This window comes from Agelaius phoeniceus, chromosome 13 (assembly GCF_051311805.1).
Source record: "Agelaius phoeniceus isolate bAgePho1 chromosome 13, bAgePho1.hap1, whole genome shotgun sequence".
In the NCBI taxonomy this organism is placed as follows: Eukaryota; Metazoa; Chordata; class Aves; order Passeriformes; family Icteridae; genus Agelaius; species Agelaius phoeniceus.
The window spans coordinates 16708205-16732492 of record NC_135277.1 but is presented as its reverse complement, the minus strand read 5'-3'; the positions used below and the strand labels follow the sequence as shown (position 1 = coordinate 16732492).

Here is a 24288-nt window from a genome sequence, read left to right as displayed (position 1 = left end):
GCTGGGAGCATGGCAGGGCCCTGGAGCCCCCCTGCCCTGCCACAGCATCCTGGGCACTCCATGTCCTCTGTGCACACTGTCCCCACACAAGGTCAGGGGCCTTAGGGCATGTCACATGCCACCTCCAGTATGGAATTCCACCTTGAAAGCAGTGAAGACTCCCCATGGAGTGGCAGGAAAGAGAGATTCTCTGCAGGAGCCTGGCTGGTTTACTTCTCCCTCATTTCTGCTTAGCAAAGGCTCAATAGGACAAAGAGTTTCCTCAGCCAAGATGTAAAAAAAGAGAAATCCCAATAATGATAGTGTCCGTTTCCATGCAGAGGAGGATCTGGGGAGTATGCAGAACAGAAATATTTCTCTGTTCCTCTGAAGACTGCAGCAGTTTGTACTCAGGAGAGGGATTAGCATACTGGAAAGGAAATAACCCCCTGAGAAGCACTTGTGGGAGAGGAGAAAGAGGGAGCAGGGCAGGAGGAGAGGCCTGCAGAGGGGGTCCCCTGAGCCATGCTGGCCCCAGGTTTGGGATGCCAAGGCACAGATGGGATGGTGCTGAAGCACAGGGGGAAAGGGGAGGTTCCCCTCCATGGCAGAGGGGGGCAGGGCTGGAGTCCATCCCCTGCCTGGGAAGTGCCCAAGCCAGGCAGCCCCACCCACACTCTGTGGGGCCCTTTTGCACAGGGTGCTCTATCCTGCATCATCTGTCACATCCCCAGGGAAAAGTGATGAGGCTGAGACTCTGATTATTCTTTTTGCTTAATCCTACTGTCAAGTTAGTGCTTGAATCTTGGAAGCCAAAGGGGAGGCAAGGGGCTTTGGAGGACCAGAGCCACCTTCCATCACTCCCTGCCTGTTGCTCCCATCTGTAAAGTGTTGAAATTATCATCCAGTTCCCCCCACCTTGCTGTGACCCCATGGGACCACCCCATCACCCACCACAGCTCTCTGCAACCTCCCTCTGGGGCTGCACTGGGCTCAGAGGTGCCAGTGATAATTGTCTTTCCTAGGGACAGAGAATTCAAACAAAAGTCCTTGCCTGGGCTAAAGAGAAATCACTGCTCGTCCTACTGCATGCTTTATATGCCCTGGTCCCGCCTGGGACTGCTAAAATTCTGCTTTTAAAAGTCTGCTTTGTACAAAAGTCTGTCCTGGATATGTCATCTTGCATTCTAACGTGATATATTAGACAAATAATTCTTTATGTGCAAAGCGTTCCTAAGTACCTGCAGGCCAGAGGGAAGAGAGAGAGGGGCTTGAATATCTTTAAAAATCCCATTCTAAATGGTTCCATTTCAAAGTCTCTTCTGCAAATTCTGTTCCATGCCACATCTCATGCCCAAAAGTCAGCTCTGCCAGTGCCTTCTGTGTCATGCTGATGCCACATGGCAGTGCTCTGTGGGGCAATGGTGGGCTTGTGCAGGCTGTGCTGTGCCTCCCAGATGTTGTAGCCTTCTGTTGGAGTGGGGGAAAAGAGCAGGAGAAAAGTTCCTCCCTTTACTCCTTGAGATATGAGCTGCTCTCTTTAACCAGGCTTGGTGTTCACTCACCTCTCTTCCCCTCTAATGAGTTGGGTTTTGTTCTCCCCTATCACGTCTGGATGCACATTGTGGGTAATTGATGGACAGGACCTGACCTCTGAAAGCTATCAACGGAGCCACTGTGAAATCACACGTCCAAATATGTTTATCTTCCCAGCTTTTTGGGCCTGAGCACTCTTGGACACGGATTTCCGTGCTTCAAGGAGGAGAACAAATTTCCTTCAAAATGTCAGCATAGAAATGAAAGATAAAAGGGAAGACACAAGGGCTGCTTAAACTTTGCATTCCTAGCAAAGCAGAGTGGTGTGGCTCAGAGGGAAGGAACTGGAGCTCAGCCATGGGCAGGCCATTTTGGGGGGGTTGGTGGTGCCTCGGGGGTCTGGATGGTGCCCTGTGATGGGTGCACTTCCAGTGGTGACTTCCAGCCAGCACTGGTGTGCAAACTGCCTCCTCTTCTCCACCGGTTTTCCCCAGGCTCCATCCCAGCAGGTTGGAGCCTGGGTGTCTTCTCCCACCGTGAGCTGAACTCCTGGTGTTCGGCACAGGTGGGTCCCTGGGGTCACACCAGGTGTCCACCCCAGCACTGGGGGATGTCTCCATTCACCTGATGTTCCTCTGGCATGTGAGGAAGCAGCCCTGGATGCTCTGGGCCTCTTTGCTCTGCCAGGACAAGGCTGTCCTGTGCTGCAGCCACTGGGAGTGGCAGGCAGTGGCCCATGGTGGTGGGCTCCTGTCTGTGCAGGTACACCCTGCCTGCCCCCGGCGTGGCTTTTGAGTGCTCTGTGAGTGATTCTCAATTGCAGGAATCACTCTCCAAACAAGCACCTCTCCAAAGCAGCAGCAGGTGTTCCTTGTTCCTCCCTGCTCCCTCCTTGAGCTGTGGTACGGGAGGAAAGCGGCTGAGCTGCAGCCAGGGAGCTGGGAGGATTTCCCTGACCAGCCAGGAGGATGGAGACCATTCCTGCCCCCTGGGCACAATCATTGTCTCCTGGCCAGAGCCTGGAGGGGCTGCCCACGGGCACCAGGGAGGCATTTCAGGGAGAGCACGAGCCCTCCCCCGTGTGAGCTGGAGCGGCCGCGGCGCTCCCTGCGTGCTGACTGACAGCCAGGACGCGTGGCCCCACATCTTGTTTTCAGCAGTCTGGGTGTTTGTGTTGGCAGAGCCTGGCTCACGCTCATGACAGGAGCTGCCTCTCACTGTCAGCAGCAGCTCTGCTGTCGCTGAGCCTTTGCACACCCACCTCTTCCCCGGAGCTGCAGGCGGCTCCAGCAGCCTCTGCTCCTGGCACCTCTCGCATTGCTGCCTGCAGCCGCTCCCTGCCCTCCTGCAAACTCAGGTTTTGCCCCTCTTTTCATGGAGCCCTGTTGCTCACCATCCCCCAGCCATCATCCCTCTCCCACTGTCCTGGGGAGCTCCTCATGCACCAGGATCAAGGCTTAGTCTGCTTCCAGCCTCGCTCCTGAGTTTGTCTGTGTGACGGTGTTCACAGGGGTCCAAGGATGAGGGAAGAGATGAGGATCTGACTCCACGTTTCAGAAGGCTTGATTTGTTATTTTATGATATATATTATATTAAAACTATACTAAAAGAATAGAAGAAAGGATTTCATCAGAAGGCTAGATAAGAATAGAAAAAGAAAGAATCAATAACAAAAGCTTGTGTCTGGGACAGAGAGTCTGAGCCAGCTGACTGTGATTGGCCATTAATTAGAAACAACCACATGAGACCAATCACAGAGGCACCTGTTGCATTCCAGAGCAGCAGACAATTACTGTTTACATTTTGTTCCTGAGGCCTCTCAGCTTCTCAGGAGAAACAATCCTAAGGAAAGGATTTTTCATAAAAGATGTCTGTGACACGTCTGCTTTAAATACCGGCAGCGGGTGAAGTGAGGAACCCTTATGGATTTGCTGTGGAGCTCCTTGGGGATGGTGTAGTTTGTGCTAAGCAAGAGCTGGGAGTATAGGCTGAGAGTGGTCCCTCTGGGCTCTCATTTCTCTGTCTCTAGCCCTCTTTTCTTGAGGAACTCTGTGGGATGAGGATGAGCTACTGGAGCAGGTCCATGGTGGGATGCAGATGGCAGCAGAGCCAGGGCCCTGCCCAGAGCAGTGCTGCCCACCCAGCCCATCAGCTACAGCCTGTCAGTCCTGCTCACACTCCCAGAAACTCTCCAGGACTGCTGAGGCTGTACCAATTGTACCTGCAACCCCTGGGATGGGGCTGCCTGCCCAGGCTCCTGCTCCTCTGGGCTACATTTACTTCATCCAGTGTGGGATGCAGGTGCTGGATGTGAGCTGCACCTACTGAGCTGCAGCCACTGTCTCACCCCATGTGAAGAGTGCAGATCCCCAGCCCTGCCGTGGCTCCTGGCTATGCAGCCCCGCATCCATCCCTTGTAGTGGCCTGTCCTCCTGTTGCACTGTCACCAGGAGATGCCACTGCAGGGCCAGCGAGCCTCAGCCTGCCAGGAGGACTCGGCTCTGCCCACTGCTGCCATGCAGGGACCTGACAGCAGCACGGCCCAGAGCCCTGTGCCTCTGCCTTCGGATGACAGATGCTGCCGTGCCCCAGCACAGCTTCCAGGCCCTTCCTGGACTGGAAGGAGCTCTTGCCTGGTACTGCCAGGGAAGGGAGGTGAGGAGAAAGAGGAGGGTGAGCTGGAGCACGGGTGCATCTGGGGACACAACAGCAGAGCTGCAGGGAGGGGAGCGTGTGGGAGAGGAGCTTGGACTCAGGGGTTGTGTATGCACACAAAGGTCATGTGGTCATTGCCTGACAACATGTCCATATAGCAAAATCACCTCTGAGCACCTCAAAATCACCCTCCCCACCCCAGGGACAGCAAATTATACTGAGACATCTGTAGATGCTTCATGACTCAAATGAGAGCTTGGTTGCCAACCTACTCCTCTCCTTCTTCCCTGCTAGTGCTAAAAAAACCCAAAGAGCCCTAAATCCAACTCGTGGCCCATTTGCAGCCTGCCAGCAGAGTGTTAGGTTGGGGCACTTGGTCTACAAGGGTCAGGGCTGCAGGAGGAAGCTTTGAGCCGCCTCTGAGACCTTTCAGTAGCCCCAGAGCACCCTTTGGTTCTGTCATCAGAAATCCATCCAAAAAGGCACCTTTTTGATAGAGAAAAATGAAATAGAAATAGGTTTCTAGAAGTCTGGAAGTGAGGAGAAGCTACATTTCATCCCACCCTCCCTTGGAGCTCTGGAAGCCTCTTGTGCTGCCAGAGCTGCTCTTGCACAGGTAGCCCCTCTTGGGAGGCATGTACCCTCCTCTAGCAAATGCATTTACCACAGTGTGAAGCACAAACTTGTCTTCTCTGTGTGTGACTCCAGGCTGTATTGTAGATTAAAAGATTTGTCTTTCTCCTTTATCCAGCAGGTGGGTCTCTGGTGGCTGTTTCAATACCATTCCTGCATGGGCTCTGGGATGTCTGTGCTGAGGTTCTCAGTAAACTCAATTACACCGTGGTAATAGCATGGTATTGACTCAGGAGCCTCAGCAACACAGGACTCTTGCCATTTATTAGTTGTTTAATTATATGGCACATCAGGCCAAAATAATGTCATTAGCTAATTAGCCCATGTTGGGGGTATCTGTAATTTTTCTTAAATGAATGTTAGCATCATAGAATAGCACAGTGAAAGGTGCCAGCTGATAGCCCAAGAGTCAGGGCTCCTTTTGTGCATAGACCAGGTTGGGGCTGATGCCAGCCTAGATGCTCCTTTGTGTGTCCCAAGGGCACAGGTCCCCTACCACCTCTGGGGACAAATGTCCCTCTTCAAGGGTTTGGGTGAGCTACTTACAACAGCACCTTCTCACAGTGTGACTGGGATCCAGCACCCTGTGAAGAGCTCACTATGGGCATGGCTGGGCCGAGCTCACCTCCAGGGGTTATTCAGTAGCAGCATTTTTGGGATTTGAGGAGTACTACGGTGGCATTGAAAGGCACAGCTCTCCAGGACTGTCACACAGCTCAGCCCAGACACTGCCCATGTGCTGCCAGAGCCACTGTGAGTCACTGCCCCCGTGTTTGACACCGGCCACGCACGGCTGGGCACACTGAGGAGGGAAGCCAGTGGCAGTGCTGCAGTCATAACCCACCAGAGGGGGTGACAGCAGCACAGCCCTAGGGCTGAACCTTAGTGTGGCACCCTGGTGCTCCTCCTGCTGCCTGTTTGGCCCAGGAATTCACCCAGTTACTCAGCAATGCCTCATTTTCCTCTGCCTGGGGGGCTGGGAAGGCAGAGCCCCTGTGTCCTGTGCAGGAGATGCTGCCAGGATTGCTGTGCCTGCCAGCACACACCCTGTCCCCATTCCTGTGTGCAGACTCCAGTATGGACTTCCCTGCATTCCCAGACTCCAGGGTGAAAGCTTTTGGGCTGGGGCTGTGTTCTCAGGATGCATCAGTCTGCCACAGGATCTGCTCCTTGTGTCACTCAGCAACATCCCAGTGGCTCACCCGGAGGATGCAGGCTGCTGGCATGGACATGGGCTGTGTTAATCCTGTGGGATAAATCCTGTGGGATTAGGAGTTCTACGAGACACTTCTGGCTGTCTCCCTGTGGTTTCTGTGGCTTTTCAGAGGAGGAGGCAGCATTGCCATGTGAGAGCACTCTGGGCAGGATGCTGCAGGATGTCCATCAGGGATATTGTTATAATTAGCATTTCTTGGCTGCTCTATGCCACCAGCACCACAGGTTTTCAGGATGATGACTCCTGACTTAATGTTAGTCCTTCAGCTGGCTGCTTTGGGCCTGCAATTCCCAGTTGTGTTGCCCCCACAAAATTCTTACCATTATTTAACCTAAACAGGTCAGCTCTGTGCTTTACAAAATACATTTGCTGATCCTGAAGATTTCTAAATGTCTTTCAATCTGGCTGGGTCTATTCCAAACTCTGAAAAATTGCAGACCCCTGCAGATGCATTCATGTCCTTAAGGACAATTCTGCCCACTGGAGAACCTCCCTGGGGAGCCCACACACTTCTGACAGGTTCAAGAGTCCATAGCAAATAACTCCAAAATTAACCATGCAGGCCTCCCCCAAGCCCTCAAAGCACAAGTTCAGATGAATAAAATAAATTTGGAGTTAATAGACCACACTGAATTTTAAATACGACTTTTCTAAAATGGGGAGGGGGAACAGAAGACTTGTCCAATAGTTAGAAACTTTCCCTTTTTCATAGCTTATCTCCCCAGTGCCTTCACTGCTTCATTGGAGACTCTCTCAAATAATTATATTCCAGAGTAGAGAATTCTTTGGTGGACAGATTTTTTTTTTTAATTTTTAAAGCACATTAGGGGGAAACAAAACTGGGCTTGTAAGGAGAATGAGTTATATCCTTCTGTTGGCTGTGGCTGGTGTGGTTCCACAGCACTGCTGTGAGATAATCACCCATTCTCCTATGCTCTGCCGCTCACCTTAATAACTCTCCCAGGATTTGATGTAATGGTTTACATAACCTTTCTGAAGCATCCTGAATTCTGATGCCTCCAGCACTTAAATGTGACATTGAGTCAACTCTGAGGTACTTTACAGCTGGGTGATGCTGCTTGGGGCTATGGCAGACGATGAATGGAAAAGTTTCACTTACCAAGATGAACTTTGTACCAGCTGAGCTGTGTGTCTGGGAGAAATCTCAGGGTCTCAAATCCCGAGCTGGGTTTGTCTCCCTGTCCTGCCCGTGGATCCATGCAGCACCAGGGTTGATCCAGGGCAGCAGCTATGGACTTGAATCCCTGTTACTTGTCTGCATGTGGCCTCTCTGTAGGTACCTGCCTTGGAGCCCACTGGCTGGATGACATTTATAGTCAGCAGGGAGAAAAAAGGCACGTCCAGGCAAAATTCATCTGACCTTTCTCAGGCAGGCACCTTAGAACGAGATTAATCCTGCCCCTGAGAGGCCTTTTCTCTCCATTAGCCATACAGCAGTTCATCCAGCTTGTCCATGGATGCAGGCTGTGTATGGGCAGATGTATCCCCCCAGATCCCTGCTGGGCTGTAGGATTTGTGCATGGCCAGGGAAGATGCTTTGCTCCTTCCTGGGGCAGAGTGCAGGTGTGGGAGATGGGCAGCCCTGCTTTCTCCCAGCACCCTGCCCTGGCACGTGGCATTCACCAAAGGCACAGGATAAAGATGGGCATGTTCTGATATCTGGGGCTGATTCTGCTGCCTTCAAAATCCCGCAGTAATTGCTGGTGTTGACTGTATATGTAAATGTGTATCTATAAAAGTCTCTCCCATGTATGTGTGTGTATATATATCAGGCACACGTAGATGTGTGTGTATCTAACATATGTGCTCCCAGCCCACACAGCAGATGGGGCTCTGAGCGCCGCTGGAGCTGCGCCTTCCTCAGCCCCGCAGCACCCACGCAGCAGGCAGGGGGACGGCCTGCCTGTGCCAGTGCCAGCCTCACCACCCATCCCGACCTGCCACTGCCCCCGATCCTCCCCGCTGGGATTGGCACCCTGCACAGCCTGGATGTGTCACCGCTGTCCCCCCAAACGCTGGGTGGGGTGCTGGCACCCTCCTGTGCTCCCAGGCTTTCAGGGTTTGGTCTGTGCTGGGAGGAGCCTGCCCAGCTCCCAGTGCAGGTGGGTGCAGTGGGATGTAGCAGGCTCCCAGTGCTGCGCTGTGGCTTCTTCATTAGTTCATGTGTCTTAATCAACCAGCTTGGTCCTCTGCCAGCAGGGAGTAACCCAGGCTGGGTTGAGGGGGAAGCACCTTGGGAATGGGAAGGAGCCTGTGGAAAGCACAGCTGTGCTCCAGGCACACACAGGAACCTATCCCAAAGCCCTTGTGGCTTGTGCTATGCCAGATTCTGGGCCAACATCACTCATAGAAGGGGCTTTTGGCTGTACCTTTCACCCTGAGGTGAGATGTGGCTGCAGGGTGTCCCCAGGCCAGCAGGACACAGTGCTCTGCAAGGAGAGCAGGCTCTCCAGGGTGCTGTCCAACCCTCCAAGCCCACAGCAGATCAAGGTGCTGCCTGACCCTTTTCCCCATCTCTAGAGAGGTCACCTTGCCTCCCAGCTCTTCCTTTTTGCCCGTGTGAGTACCTACATCAGAGACCAAGCACAGCCCCAGTACTTTGATGCAGGTCCTGCTACCATGGCTGGTCACAGTGAAACAACGTGATTTCATTGTGTGATTTCCAGCCCTGGCATATTCACAGAATCACAGAATATTCAGAATTAGTCCAGAGGAGCAGAGCTGAGGGAAGAAGGGTCTGCAGGAGTGCAGGGATGGAGAGGGAGAGCACACCCAGCTGAGGGTGGTCTCTGTACTGGCTGTGACCTGAGCATGTCCTGCCAAAGCACAGGAAGCAGAGCAGGTAAGGGAGGAGTGGGCAGGTGTAAGAAAATTCAGGTGTGCAGCTGGGAAAGAGCCTTTCTATAAGAGAGCCATTGGTGTCACTGATGTTGGTGGTGTCACTGATGGAAAAATTCAATCACTTCCAATGAGGGAAAAATAATTGTCTTTCGGGGTACAGTAGGTTGTTGTCATTTTCCTATGACACACTCCATCAACTTTCAATTTCTAGTACAAAAGCCCTTCGTTCTTGCTTGGGTCTCTCTAATCCATTGCAGTGAGCACTCATGGCAGACATGGCATGGGCTGGGGGACTCGTCTGGGAGCAGAGAGGCCCAAATTGCACCAAGCTGAGGAGAACACCCAGACCCTGCTGGGTGCAGAGGGTGCCAGATGGGGGAAACCAGCTTGGGTCAACAGTCAGTGAAATATCTCATGCCCTGGAGCCCCAGGTTCTGTAAGACAAGGAAAACAATATGGTGAGGGGCTCACACAGCTTGGGTAGAGGGGTTTGGGGTGACCTCTGGCACTGGGATCCCAGGCAGGTTTGGCACAGGGAGGCTCAAACCCTCTGGGGCTGGAGGATGCAGGTTCAGCACTGTCCTCCCTTCTGGTATCCACAGTGGCAGAGGAGAGGAAGAGGACAGTGGCCAGCAGTGATTTGGAGCAGAAGTGTGTGTACAGGAAAGCCAGAGCTCAGCACTTCCCTGCCACTAGGTGAAATGAGAGGTGATTAGCAAAAGATCCCAGCATCCCAGCCCCAGAGCCTTCTCCTCTAGCACTGGAAGAGGAAATATGTATTTAAAAACACTGCTCTAACAGAGAGGGGTAATGATGTGTTTCAAGGCAGAGCTGGTATCATTCATAAAGCCCGTGCTGCTTAATTATATCTGCCCCATTTAGGAGAAAAATGATTTCCCAGTGAGTTTCTGGTTTGTTTTCCCTCTGTCCTGCTGTATCTCACCATGGCTCCAGCTCTTTGTCAGGCTCTTTGGGATCTCTGTCTCCAACCACAGCTTGGGGCTGCCTGCCAGCCCCAGGAACTGAGGATTGTCACTGTCACCAAGTGCCAGCCACCCAGGGGGCCCTGAGGGCTCAGGATGGGCAGAACTGAGGTGATGCTATCCTACACTGACCCTGGGTGGGGTAGCAGGGGTAGGTCCCTTGTTCTTATGGGACAATAGTCAAGACAGAATCACAAAATATGCTGGGTTGAGAGAGACCCACAAAGATCATTGAGTCCAACTCCTGGCCCTGCACAGGAGCATCCCCAAGAGTCACACCAGATGCCCAAGGGCATTGTCCAAACACTTCCTGAGCTCTGTCAGGCTTGGAGCTGTGACCACTTCCCTGGGGAGCCCGTACCAGTGACCAGCCACCCTCTGGCTGAAGAACATTTCCTTGATATCCAACCTGACCCCCTGCTGCTAGGCACACAGCCCTGCTGTCCTGGCTGGGGACTCTCTGGGGACCCCAGCATTGTCGTGGCAGGCTCTGGCACACTGCTGCCTGCGGGTGCCTGTGCCTGGCACTGGTTCCTCTGCCCACTGGCCCCACCAGCCAGGGCTCCCCCTGCTAGAGGAGCTTTTCAGGCTGCTTTGAGGCAGCCTTAGCCTGTGGTGCTTTCCTTTTGCCTGTCAGCTCTAGCCTGACATTATTTGGGTAGAAGCAGAGGGGTGGGAGTGTAGAGAGGCAAAATGGTGGCTTTTTTTTTCATTTCTTGCATTCATAAGACATTTCAAGTGACACACAGAGACAATAACGTATCACTCAGCTCGAGTACAGCTTGAATGGTTTAAAAATACGCTCCTGAACTTTCCACCCCTATTCACACACAGACACCATCCCTTTGGGGTCTGCACTTTGGCAAGAACAAGCAAGGAGTTAAGCAGCTCGGCAAGACGAGCTATTTATGGATGTTGCAAGCTCCCTGCTCTGCTCCCATACCCCATTCAATCCTCTAATTATGTGCAGTTGTTTCATGCTGTGTCTCACCGCGCGCTCTCTGGGGGAAACCGCTGGGGCTTTGCCAGTTGATGAGGAGGGGATGGGAAGGGGGAAGACTCTGCCACACATGCTGAGGCAGCCTGGGAAAACAAGGAATGCTGTGAGGTCGTTTGTCTGTGGGCTGTGGGATACCAGGGCACGGCCCTGGGACCTTCTGGACGAGGAAGCAGAGTTTGTAAGAGCAACAGCCCCAGTGGGGGAGTTACCTGTGGGAAGGAGGATGTAGCAACAGAAGGTGTGGAGAGACTTCTCCCATCCTTGGGTTCAGTCCCCTGTGTCACTGAGCCCTCCCTGTGAAATGGAGCCCAGAAGCTGCAAGACAAACATGAGAGAGCAGGAGGGACCACAGGGCTTGCCAGCCACCGCTGCCCTCCAGACAATTCCTCTACAGCACTGCCAGCTTGGAGAAGAGAGCGACTGCTGCCAGGACTCTGAGCCTCCTCTGGCAAGCGCTCCCAGCTGCAGACTTGCTCCAGGGTAACATGAGAGCTGCCCCTGAAAACTGCCCCTTCCAGCTCCCTAAACCCCTGCTAAGATGCTGCTCCAGCATCATAAGAATTTTAGTTAATCCACTAATAGTCTTTGAATAAGTCGACCGAACAAGAAAAGAGATGAGAATAATCTCCAGTGCCCGGAGCTGCGTGGCTGTTTCACTAAAGCAGCTCTGTGAGCATCCTCAGTGCAGCAGCTGCACCCGTCTCCCCCAGTGTTTCACACTCCCAGGACACTCTCAGCAGCTTTTCTGGCCCTTAGGAATGGTGACAAAGTGGTCTGGGGCAGACCAGCCATGGCCAGCACCCTGTGTCCCCTCCACACTGCAGGGGGAATGGGCTCTGGGAGGACTGGAAGGGATGAGCACCCCCTGCTCATCCAGAGGCTGACAGGGCCAGGGGGATCTGTGCAGGTCCTGGTGGACACAGGAAGGTTGGCATCTGCAGTCAGTGCTGTCGGACTGGGAGGAGCTGGGGGCTGTTGCTGGTTACACTGGTGTCAGATAAATTGTTCATGGGAACTGGAGATGCCCAGATTCAGTTTTTTGTGTGGGTCTACCAGGTGTGCAGGGCTGTAACCTTCCCTGTATATCTATTCATGTCTCTCCTTCTCCCTCCAGTCCTCTGCCTTGTACTTCCCTTCTGGCTCATCCTGGCCAGCTCCAGCGATCCTGGGTCTCCTGGATCCTTCTTCCCATGCAGGTGTGGCCCAGCTCTGCCCAGGAATGGCAGAGAGAGCAGGAATGTCTTCTTCTCCCTTTACCCTCCCCAAGCTGGACCAAAGGTCATACACTGCACCCCTGGGAATGGTGCTCAGACCCCAAAGCTTTCACAAACACATCCATGTGAGTGAATTGCCTGACCTGTGCCTCTGCTGTCGTTTGAGCCCATCCAGCCATCCTCTGTGTCCCCAGACTGCTCCCAAGCCCATCAGCAGGGAAGGGAGGCTGTGGCCAAGCCCCTGTGAGGTCCCAGCAGGCAGCACAGGCAATCCACATCCACTTCCATCTGCCACAGCATCCAGAGGCACAGGCAGCCCCTGCACCACACACCTGGGCTCAGGGAGCCAGCCTGTGTCCTCCATCTGCTCCATCTGTGGGGAGTGGGGCTGCACCACCAGTGCCCCTCCAGCAGCTCAGTTCAGCTCTGCACAGCCTTGGGTGAAGGCAGGGTCCTGGCAGTCCCTGCCCATGGAGGTTTAGGCGCTGAAAGGGCCCCTCTGTACGGACCCAGTGCAGCAGGAATTTGGGGTTCAGCCCCCACGAGTACAAGGAGTCCCTTCCCCTGGAAGCCCAGTTTGGTGGGTGCTGATGGGGTGCTGGGGACCACTGCCATGGGGCCCTTGCTGTGGAGTGGGGAATGCTGCCAGGAGCCAGAGGCTCCCCCTCCTTCCCTGCTCTGCTCTGCTCTGCATGGGTTTGCTGTATTCTCACCTGATTAGTGGATTTGAAATACAGCCTTTGGCTTTGAGACCCAAAATAGATGTCGGGTTGTCTTTACTGCGCTGAAGGCTCCTTAGTATGTAAATCCCTCCCCAGCATGGTCGGTGCAGCACAGTGGGATGGCACCTCCGGGATCCCGGCGTTCCTGGGCATCCCCACCCCAGTGTCCTGCTGGGCAGGGCTTCCCCAGGCCCTGCTTGCAAGCCGTGGTGCAGTGGGGTGCTGGCACAGCCCCCGTGACAGGCACGTGTTAGGGATGGTGCTCTGCACCCCCCCTCCACTCCCCCTTCTCCTCCATGGGACCCGGCAGGTTTCCAGGGAGCCACTGGGGCCAGCGGGCAGTGACATTTGTTTTGTCACTTACGCTGTCGTCACCAAAAAACCCTAAAAAATCGCTGCCTGGAGGGGAGAGCTGGGCCCGGTGACATTCGCTTCATCTCACAGCAGCTAACGCAGCCGGCAGCGTCCCCAGGAACCGTGTGCTCTGTGCCGGGACAAACGAGCTCCGTGCTGCCAGCAGTGTCCCCCTGCTGGGGTCCAGCTGGGCACAGCCAGGACCTCCCCAGGGCTCAGAGACACCCCGTGCTACCACAGCCCCCCAGGAGCTGTGGGCTCTGCAGAGAGCAGAGTGTGTTCATTTGGTGACATTATTGCTCGATACTTTAGCAGTGTTCCCTACCTTGTAGAGATTGAGTCAAAAACCAGCGCCTGAGGAACTGCCTCTATTAAACTGATGTTCATTAGAGTTGACTTGGTGCTACCTCATTAGGCTGCTGTAATTGAAGGAGTTAATTGATTATCAATAGTTTGAGTTCCCTCTCCTCATGCCCACAAGGCCCTACTGGGTGTTCTTCGGGGGCCAGCATTCATCATGAGGCTGGGACGTGCCTCAGTGCTGGCAGTCACAGCTTGGGCTGCTCCGTGCGTCCCCATCCCCGTGCTGTGCCTGTCGTGATGCCGGCAGCGTTTTCCGCGTGGGTCCTTTTGCGTTCAGCTTATTCATCCCCATTTGGCACTCGCTCGAAACTGTCTAAAATACTTCTGATGGCTCCCCTTTCCATGGCTGTTCTTTAATGCATATGTATTCTATTTGGAGAGGCTACGTGTGGGGGTTTGGTGACTCTCTCCTGGGTGTGAAAGCAAAAGCAGAGCCTCCAAAGCAGCTGCTCCCGGAGCGGCTCCGTCCTGCAGCGCAGGGATGGGGGCATAGCCTGGGGGGGCCCGGCTGCCCGGCGGGGGCTGCGTGGCCACGCTCGCACGCTGCTTCTGCCGAGCTTGGACTGACTCCCTCGCACAGACACGTGCTGCTGACTCAGTCACACCTCTGCTGTTTTTAGAGGCGGCCTTCTAACACCCTGCCTCGTTCAGCAGAAAGCAGGGAGATGCTGTGCTTCCCCCAGCCAGCCTGAAAACACATCCCCTGCGCTCAGGAGCCACTCTTGGGCTGCTCGTCCTGGCCCTCGGCTGCTGGAAATGGGACAGGCGTGGGTTTTGGAGAGAGAAAGGTCTGTGCTCAGCCCTCCTGCCATAGACACCTCTGCCTCCTGCCCTGTCCTGACCTCAGAGTTCACCCTCGTGTAGCCCTCCTGCCGGGAGGAGTGCTCAGAGCATCCTCAGGTACCCCCAGGAGCTGATGGTCCATTGCTGCACCCAGAAGGACCATGGGTGACATGGAAGTGGTAATGCTGCAGCAGGCAAGCTGGGAATGGAAAAAAGGATCCTCTCCATAGCTGCATCCTTACACCTCCACAAGGGCACAAGTAGGGCTCAGAAAGCCAGGGGATAAGGCTGTCACAGGCCATCTATCTGCTGCCAGATTTTTTTTTTTAGCCAAATTTAGGCCTGCCCCAGCTCAGGGTCTGTGCGGCATCACAGGTGACAGCACAGACAGCGAGGTGGGAGGTAGACAAGCCAGTAGGAAACTGTTGCTCCCCAACTTCGTTAGCTTTAACTAACGAGCTGTTTATAGGAGTGACATGACACCTGCTTTCCTCTTTATAAATTCAATAATTTATGAAAGGTATTAAAGGCAAAACAGCCTCCCGGATAAAGGCTGTGATGCGTGTACGCTGGGTATTAGCCAGACGGGACAATGAGCTACACTTGAATAACACACGAAGATATTTACCCTCTCCCTCTATAAATTATTAAGGGGCTTCTTTGCACGTAATTACATGAGCTTTTATGTTTCTCACTCCCTGCTTTTAATCCTTTCTGGAATGGTGCCAGTCACTTATAAGAGGAGCTGAGCAAACAGCAAGTGCTGTGGCTGGGTTTGGGGTTGGGTTTGGGGTCGCTGCAGATGATGGAGATGCAGGAAGGGGCATGGCTGTGAGCCCATCCTGCTGGGCACGGGGCACACCCCGCAGGGAGGGACACAAACAGTGGGGCTGGGATGGGGTTTGGCCCCAGCATGAGGTGCTTTTCCTCTGTGTGGGTTCAGGGAGGTGGCTGTGGGAAAGTGCAGACAGGCTCCAGTGTTTTAGCACCCTCCAACTGTGCGTGCAAATCAATTACATGCAGATGTAATTGGGCATGCAAATGTCACTGGAAGGCTGTTTACATGTGCAGTGCACATTAGGGGAGCACGTATTTGTGCAAAGGAACACTGAGGATATTAGTAATAATTGCACCCTGAGAGTGTCCTGGAGCTGGGTCTGCTACTGCTGCTTCTCCAGCTTGGCCTTCAGGGAGCAGAGCTCCCTCCTTACCCTGCCACATGCCAGACCCCCCTTCCCTGGCTGATGTGTTTGCTCCCTGGCCTGTGCCCAGCAGGGCAGCCCAGCTCCCCCCTGCTCCCCATGCTGCTTCCCATGCAGCCCCAGCTGAGCCCTGCCCATTTCAGCCTGCCACACCAGGCAGGGGCCAAACTTCTTTTGAACATTAAGATGAGCATTTCATCCCCTTCAGGCACCCTGATCCCCTTCTCTTAGTTACCAAGTATTTGTGAGTCAGCCCCAGCAGAATGGTGCCCATATCACCTTGCCATCCTCCATGCCCAGGGCAGCTTTTGCTTTTTCAGTGTGGGCAATTGACAGGACTCTCCTGTCCTCCATACTCACAGCTCTCTCCAAGCCCTCTCTCCTTTGTGCCAAATTCTTTAATCATTGCTTTTGTCCTGTTGTGCAGCTCCTATTCTTACACCAAGCTGTTAAAAAGCTGTCACTGTCATAAATTCCTTGTCCCAGAAATTATCTTTCATCTCCTGAACGTGGGCAACAATAGGCACTGAGGTGCTTGATATTATTAATACCTTCTATATATGTGTCAATGGGCTTAAGAACTTAATGGAGCCTTTTCCCTCAGCCCTTCATGCCACGTGTTTGGGCTGCTTGACAGAGCAGTCAAGTTATCAGTGCTTGACTCAGGCTGACATGAGGACATGTGGCCTCTCTCCATTCCAGAACATTGCATAGAAAGGCCTAATTTCCACACCCAGAATTCCAATGGGTCAGGGTGGGGACAGTGCCCTGGCAGAGACGTGGATGAGCTGAGCTGGGGCAGACCCTGTGTATCAGCAGCTTACCCAATGTTCAGTAGCACTTGCTGAGAGGGGCTACAGAAAGGCTTTTTTCTCCTCTTCATCCCTGTTCTCCAGAGCTTCATGGAGGTCAGGTCATGATTTGAGATGTGCAAGGCATGAGCACAGCATCTCCTACTTCTCACCTCGCTTTCAGTTGGACACAGAGCTGGAGATGGGTCCAGCCATGCACCTGCAGCCTCCAGCAAGTGAGGCTGTGGTGGGGACAGTGGAGGGATCCCCTCCACGGCCTCACAGCCCCAGCCCATGTCCAGGGGAACATTCTGTGGCTCCTGCCACTGCTGTCCCAAGTGAATGGCTGCTGGTCAAAGAATTTTTGGGTCATTCTGCTCCAAATCAATAAGCTGACCAGAGCAGGGAGCAGTACAAGGCAGTACAGAGAGAAAGCATTATGATAATACTTGATAAGGATCCTCAGTTTCACTGAGGAGCAGCCATACAATGTGGAATTTGGATTCCCTCCAGCTGATAATGAGAAGCCACTGGACTGACTCAGCCTGCTGTGAGGAGGCACCAGCACACATCCAGATGGCCGTGGGGACGGGGGAGCAGGAATATCCTGCCTTGCCTCTTCATCCCACTCCCCCCACACACCCTGAAATGTCACCACCTCCAAGGGAGAACGTGATCTGGGAGCACATTTCTCCCTGACTGCATCCGCAGGGGCCCGGTGGAACAGCCATCCTCAGGAACAGGGGTTCCTCAGGAACAAGGGTTCCTCAGGAACAGGGTTTCCTCAGGAACAGGGGTTCCTCAGGAACAAGGGTTCCTCAGAAACAGGGTTTCCTCAGGAACAGGGGTTCCTCAGGAACAAGGGGTTCTTCAGGAACAGGGGTTCCTCAGGAATGAGGGTTCCTCAGGAACAGGGGTTCCTCAGGAACGAGGGTTCCTCAGAAATAGGGGTTCCTCAGGAACGAGGGTTCCTCAGGAACGGGGGTTCTTCAGGAACGAGGGTTCTTCAGGAATGAGGGTTCCTCAGGAACAGGGGTTCTTCAGGAACAGGGGTTCCTCAGGAACAGGGGTTCCTCATATATGGGGGTTCCTCAGGAACAGGGATTCCTCGAGGGTTCCTCAGGAACAGCAGTTCCTCAGGAACAGGTCCTGCTGCCCGCAGTGCTGAGGAGGGCAGGGGAGGTCTGTGTCCATGCGATGTGCAAGGCACGCACAAGAATCAGGGTGACCTTTCCTCCCTGTCCCGAGCAGCCAGGAGATGATGGTGCCTTCTGCAGGGACTGGTTAGGACTGGCAGGATGAAGGAGCTGGTTGCAGGTGGAGCCCAGGGCCATGTGAGGACCCTCCTCTCCTCTCCTCTCCGGATGTGCAGGGGCAGAGCAGGGACAGCCCCTCCCCCGTGCCTGCTGCCGAGGGAGGAGGCAGGAGGGGCAGACAGCCGATCTGGCGTTCCCAGAGCCAGCGCTGGCAGTACTTCAAGGTGTGGTACATCTTATCTCTGCCTGGCATTTGCATGTATTTTCTCAGCTCAGCTTGTTACGACAAAAGTGTGAAAATCTGAAAGAAAAGGAATGATAATAATAATGGGAGTAATTAAAATCCACCTCCCTCCTGCCAGCTCGGCCCTTTCTAGACCTCTTGTGGCATTTCTGGACACGTGCACTGAATCCAAAGGAGGGAATGGGTCCTGGGTCTCTCCCCTGAGGGGCAGCTCTGCTCCCACTGCCCAGGTCCCTCAGCAGTGTGCAGGTGCTGCCTCTCCAGGAGGGAGCTGAAGCAGGGATAAACTCCTGCCTCATGCCAGCAGAAGGGAACCATCTGCCACAGCCCGTTATCATCCCAGGATGGCAGTGGCAAAGAGCTGGAGCATCTGTCTGAGGGACAAGCCCCTGCAGATGGACACCCAAATGTTCCTGCCATTCCCTGCAGGTTTTAAAGAGGAACATGTTCAACGAGGGCGTGTGAGCCGAGCTGCTCTGCAGCTTCCAGGGGCTGCACACGGGTCAGCACAGGTAGTGGCACCTGGAGGGCTGGGGCCCTGTGGGTCACTCCATGCTGCAAAAAGGAGGTTGACCCAGTTGAGGAGCTGATCCAAAACCAGCTGGAGTTGGTCTCTACAACATGGGGGAGGCCAGTAAAGGTGATGGGAGAGGGAAGAAAGGCATGTTAGCTGCAAAGCTGTCAGCTGCACATAGCTACGGGCTGTTAGTGGGGACAGGAGGGGATGGTACTTCCAGTGAGGCTTGGTTGTGGGCTTGTGGCTGTCCCCAGCACACTGTCACCCGTGCCACAACACCTCAGGGACATGAACAGTAAGCTCAGCAGTCATGACAGGTCAATAAATGCAGAACATTGGAGCCTTTGGGGCTTCTGAGCAGGGCCCCATGCAGTTCCTCCAGCAGAGACCAGCAGGGTTCACTGCTGCCAGGATCTGCCTTTGCCCAAAGTGTCCTTGAGGCTGCTGGGCTGAAGAAGTGTTGCCCATGAGGTGGGCTGAGGGTTAAAGACAGAAAAACCCAATTGGCAGTGCTGCTCCTTGGGCAGGTTGGTTGTACTGGCTGCTCTTACACTCTGGCACTGTGGGCAAGGGCCTTGGGGCTCCAGCTGAGAGAGCAGCTCTTAGGTGATGGTTTTATCTCCCTGCACTCTCCATCCTTCCCCTCGCCTCTCCTCACTGCTGGCCAAAATACACAGTGCGGCTGTCAAAGCAAACAGGGCTGTGCCCTGCTGCCATTCCTGGGGCACCCGTGCTGCCCTCACCTCCCCTGCTGCCCCTGGTCCCTGCACCCAGGTCCAAAATCATGGAGCCATAGAATAGTTTGCATTGGAAGAGGTCTCAAAGATCCTCTCGTTTCCAACTCCTGCCCTGAGCAGGGACCCCTTCCACTTTCACCTTCCCAGGTTGCTCAGGGCCCATCCAAGCTGGCTTTGGGAAGGGAAGATTCACTTCCAGGGAAGGGAATCTCACGCTGAGGGCACACAAAAGGCAGGGTTTGCACGGACGGGACTGTTCTGTAGCAGAGCTGTGCACGGATGCCCTCTCAGCCCAAAAGCTCATCCCTGCTCCTGCACACGTAGTGCCCCGTCCTGTGCCGCTCGGCTCGCTCCCAGGGCGGGGATGGCCGTGGAGCCGAGGTGGGAAAGACGGTCTTGGAAGGCCCCCTGCTTCCAGGCAGTGCATAGCATCACTCTCACACGCCACCAGCGCTGCGTGCATGGCGTACTTGCCGTGTCTTTGTGGAAGGGCTGAGGTGAAATTTCCCCCCTCACACACCAACAATTCCAGGAATTATTTCCGAGTGTTACTTCTGAATACGCGGTGCCCTGCACTTTAGCGGGGCTTTAACGGGGCGGGGGGAACGGAAGCATTAGAAACGGCATTCAGAGCTCTTAGCCTGTCTTTTGTCCTCTGTTTGTTTTTTTCTGGCCGCATTCAGATTGCCGGCTTTGTCTGTGTTTGTGAAGTGCTATTAACATCGATGGCATTGCTGCCATAGCCGTAACAATAAGAGGCATCGATCCGCACCGAGTAAAGGTCTGAGGAGCGCTGCGAGCGGCCAGGCTGAGTTTCCTTGGTGGCAGGAGGAGAGCTCGTGCACCAACACACGCCTTGTCCCCCCACGGTGTTCCGTGCCACGAGGATGCAGTGCCCGAGCCCACGCAGGGACACACCTGACGGGTACCCACCGTGCCAGCCGAGCCGGGGGCTGTGCCCGTGGGAGCCGAGCAGCAGCGGGAGCAGGGAGCTGCAGTGATTCAGCCGGCGAGTTCACCGTGCCCACCCTTTGTTTATTCCTCCTCTGCTCAGAAGCTCGCCTGTGCCAGGCATGAGGATAATGGGGATAACGTTACCCATAACGGGGCTCCGCAGAGGCAGCAGCCACTGCCTGAGTGCCAGGGGGTGCTTGCTTGTAGCCCGCTGCAGGGACGTGAGCTTGGGATGGCCTCTCCTGTGCGATGGCCTCCCCCAGCCTGCCATGGAGCACAGGAGAGGCCCGGGGCCAGCTCAAAAGCTCTCACTTGCTGAAAGAGCCCTTCAAGGGAAGGCTCATGGGACCCAATCAAGAGAGTCGTGGCCCCAGCCCGTGCTACTGCCGAGCGCCCTGGTGCCCCTGCCTTGGGTCTGCCTTGGCTGGCAGCCAGGGACAGCTGGGGAGAAGCTGGACAGGGCAGGAAGCACCCCAGGAGAGCCCAGCCCAGAGGAAGCAGGAAGGAAAAGTGCACATTACAAGCAAAGTTTGTGTCCATTACTGCTGGAGAAACCAGCCTCGGCTGCGAGAGCCAGCGCTGGGCAAATCCAGCGCTGCTGGATAAAGAGTGCCCATTATGGAAGGGGGGAGCGGTGGGCAGTGCTCGGGAAGTCGTGCACTTAGTCCTGAATGAAAGGCCATCGGCTCAGCATGCGCCGGACCCTCCGAGGGGGCTTTGGGATCGCCAGGTCCCAGACCTGTCCTCGGAGGCGTCCCCTCAGCGCTCGCAGCCCTTTCCCTCTTATGTGCCGGGAAGGGGGGACAGTGTAAAGAGGAGCAAAGCGCAGTGCTGAGGGAGCTGCTGTAGGACGGACCCTCCGGAATCCTCAGGGTAGCCCGACTCCGTCTCCCGGCGGACGCGGGGAGGGCTGGGCACCGACGCGACGGTGACGGGCAGAGCTCCGTTGGTCCGTCCTCTGCGGGCAGCGAGGCTGCACCGGCGGCGGGGCGGGGGCTGCGAGGGCCCCCATCCATCGAGCGGCCCCGGTTGGCGGGGGAGCCATCCCCGCTCCCCCCGCCCCGCAGCCCCGGGCACCCGCACCCCCCGCGCGGAGCGGGGGCGGCGGCGGGAGGAGGGACCGGCCGCGGCCGCCGCTGCCGCGCTCGCCGCTCCGCGCACCGCCCCGCACCCGCCGGCGGCTCCTCCCGGAGGGGAGGCGGGGGCCGGCGGCACCCGGCCCGGCCCCGCCGCGGCAGACCCGGCCGGCGGAGCGGGCGTGCGGAGCCCGGGCTGAGCCAGCCGCCCGCCCGCCCGCGGGGGCGATGCCGCCGCCCCGAAGCGCCGCCGGCCGCCCGGGCGCGGAGGGCAGGGAGCCGCCGGCAGCGCGGCCCTAGGGCGGCCCCGGCGGGGCCCCGTGCCCAGCCCGGCCCGGCCCGGCCCTCCCTCCCCCGGGCGCGGGACTGGGGGGCGGCCCGGCCCCGGGAGCGCCGCCGCCGCCGCCGCTCCGTGTGCTGTCGCTGCGGAGAGGGGGAGCTGCGCTACTGCAGGTGGAGGTTTGGCGGGGGGGCCGGGGGAGATGCCATTTCTGACCGAAGGAGATCGCCGGCGAGGATGAGATGCGGGTAAGCGGGACCGGGGACCGGAGCGGGGCACGGGGCTGGCGGGACCAGCGGGGTGGGGGCTCCGCCGCCCCGGGACGGCGCCGCCGCGCTGCCCCGGGGCCGGACCCGCTCCGGTGCGGAGGGCGCGGGGCTGGAACTTGGTGCGTGCCCCGGGGCTGCGGGGGGAGCCGTGTGCTCCGGGAGCTGCCGCCCTCCAGCCCCGCCGGTGCGGATGCTGCCGCCTCCTCGCCCCGCTCTGCCCGGGCGCTCCCCTCTGCCCGTCTCCTCCCCGCACCGTTCCCGCAGCCTCGGCGCAGCCCCTGCGGGAGCTACGAGCCAGGCGGGGTCGGGGTTCGGGGCCGGGGTCCCAGCGGGCGGGCTGGGGCTCGGCGGGACTGAGGCTGTATCCTGATGGGGAGTGTCCTCCTCCTCTCCCGGTAGTTCCCGGGTGAATTGGCCGGCCTGAAGCAGATGCCTTGTTCAGGTAGGGAAAGGATTGTCTGGACAGCGCTACCCTCCGGGACTGGCACGGGAGCAGGGATCAGCCTCAAGCTGGCTGTGCCCATCTCCTGCCCAGCAAGGGTTAACTCGAGAGGAGGAATTGTTCCTCTGCCCATCCCCAAAGCAGAGGCATTAAGGGTTAAAGACGGGCAGGGAGAGCTCTCCAGCCCTGAGATTGGAGTCATGGGGAAGGGGTATTTTTCAGGGCAGGGGTTCACCTCTCTGTCAGCAGCCCCCCAGCCTGGAGATAGGTGAGTCGGGGCCGTGGGGAGCTCATGCCGAGGGGGGTGATTCCTCAGGCTCCGGGAGGGCTCGGGGGGCTCTGAAGGGTCCCCCTGCCTGGGCTCAGCTCCACACCCCGGAGCCAGGAGCCAACCCAGAGAACTGGAGATGCTGGGCCAGGGTCAGGCTGCGGGTGCGGGCTCTGCCCTCGGTTTGTGTCTGGCAGAAAAAATGAAGCAGTTGATGTTAAAGGAGCTCCACAGGGCAGTGGGGATTGCGGGGATGCCCAGGAGCCTGCTTGGCAGAAGGGCTCTGGGAGCCCTCCCGGGCGGTGCCGGTGCTTGTTGCTCTCCGTTACTGTGTGTGGGTTATTGGATTTTTCACCTTGCGCCGTGGATGTATAAATAGCCCGAGTGATGGGTAGAGGCACGACTCGATCCAGGTGCTGGAGGTGCCACCTCCGAGAAGGAATGGGAGCGTTGGTGCCGCGGAGGGAGGAAGGGAGGGAGGGAGGGCCAGCGGGCGAGCGTGGGCACGGGTGGGATCGGGGCTGCTCGGGCTGCTTGGCGTCGCCGAGGCTCTGCTGCCTCTCCCTGCCTGTCCCTGCCCCAGCTGCCGCCCCAGCCATCGCCATCCGCGCTCCTTCCCAGCAAACGCCTGCTCCAGCAAGCGACTGTGGCCGCTGGCCGGCAGCAGGGGATCGGTGTGACAGCCCCGCTGCCCTCCGGGGTCCCGACTGGCGGGGGGAAGTTCAGGCATTCCGGGAAGAGCCCCACTCTATGGATCTCCCTCCATCTCCCGTTCCTCTGCACCACCTCCAGAGCCCGGCTGTGGCTCTGCAATGATACCCCTTCCACAGCCCCATCCCAGCCCTCCTGCCAGTCTTAACCCTCTCCTCACTGCTCTGCACCTTGCAGCAGCCCTGACCTGACCTTCACGCACGCTGGAGACGACCCTGGAGCAGCAGTGTGGCCGTGCCTCGAGCCATCTCCTCCAGCACGGGGCTGCACAGACCTACAGGACTGCCCAGCCCATCCCCAGCCAAAGGCAGCTATCCCAGCCCCTATCCCAGCCCCTATCCCAGCCCATTCCCTCCCAAAGGCAGCTATCCTAGTCCCTGTCCCAGCCCATCCCCTCCCAAAGGCACTATCCCAGCCCCTATCCCAGCCCCTATCTCAGCCCATCCCCTCCCAAAGGCACTATCCCAGCCCATCCCCACCCTAAGACACTATCCCAGCCCATCCCCTCCCAAAGGCACTATCCCAGCCCATCCCCACCCTAAGGCACTATCCCAGCCCCTATCCCAGCCCATCCCCACCCTAAGGCACTATCCCAGTCCCTATCCCAGCCCCTATCCCAGCCCATCCCTATCTCAGAGCACCCACCCCCACTCCATGACAGCTGCCCCAGCCCATTTGCACCTTACAGCTGCTATCCCAGCCTGTCCCCATCCCACAGCACCCATCCCAGCCCTTACCCACCCCAACACCAGCTATCCCAGCCAGTATCACTGCCCAAACCTTCCTTCCCCCTGCTCCTTCCCTGTCCATTCCCCTGGCTCCAAGAGCATGCTGTGTCCCTGTCCTGCACCTCTCGCAGCTCGGGTGGCCGGAGCAGCCGTGCCTGTCCCAGGTGCCAGGGGCAGGCCCAGGGTGGGTCTCTCTGGGGCACGGCAGGAGGAGTGGCTGGGTTGGCTGTGCCTGCTCTCCTGCTGCTCCTGGCTCCCTCCTGGATCCCGTTGGCACAGCTGCTGGATGCCATGGAGGAGAGGGGGCCTCTCATGATGAGCAAGGCCAAGAGGGAGATGTGCCCCTGGGCTAAAGCCTCCATGTCTTCTCACAGAGAGTTTTCCCCATAGCAGCTGCCTGCTCCAGGGCTCAGGCAGCCCCAGCTCTCGCTGGGTCCCGTGGAAGGGGCAGGAGGTGACTGAAGGAGACAGTGGAGCTGCTTTTACAGCTCCTGGGGAAGCATCAGGTTTTGC

General features: G+C 56.7%; 1 protein-coding gene across 3 annotated transcripts in view; it reads left to right on the top strand.

The window, feature by feature from the left end:
* Positions 1-24288, top strand: part of LINGO1 (leucine rich repeat and Ig domain containing 1) — a 159101-nt gene that overhangs the window by 121018 nt on the left and 13795 nt on the right. The window contains exon 1 of one of the 3 annotated variants that reach the window (XM_054642013.2): positions 21180-21605. The exons of the other annotated variants lie outside the window; for them this stretch is intronic. Coding sequence (XP_054497988.1) covers positions 21600-21605 — 6 coding nt within the window. The 5' untranslated portion in view covers positions 21180-21599. Of the gene's footprint in view, positions 1-21179; positions 21606-24288 lie in introns of those variants that run through there. 3 annotated transcript variants of the gene reach the window in all.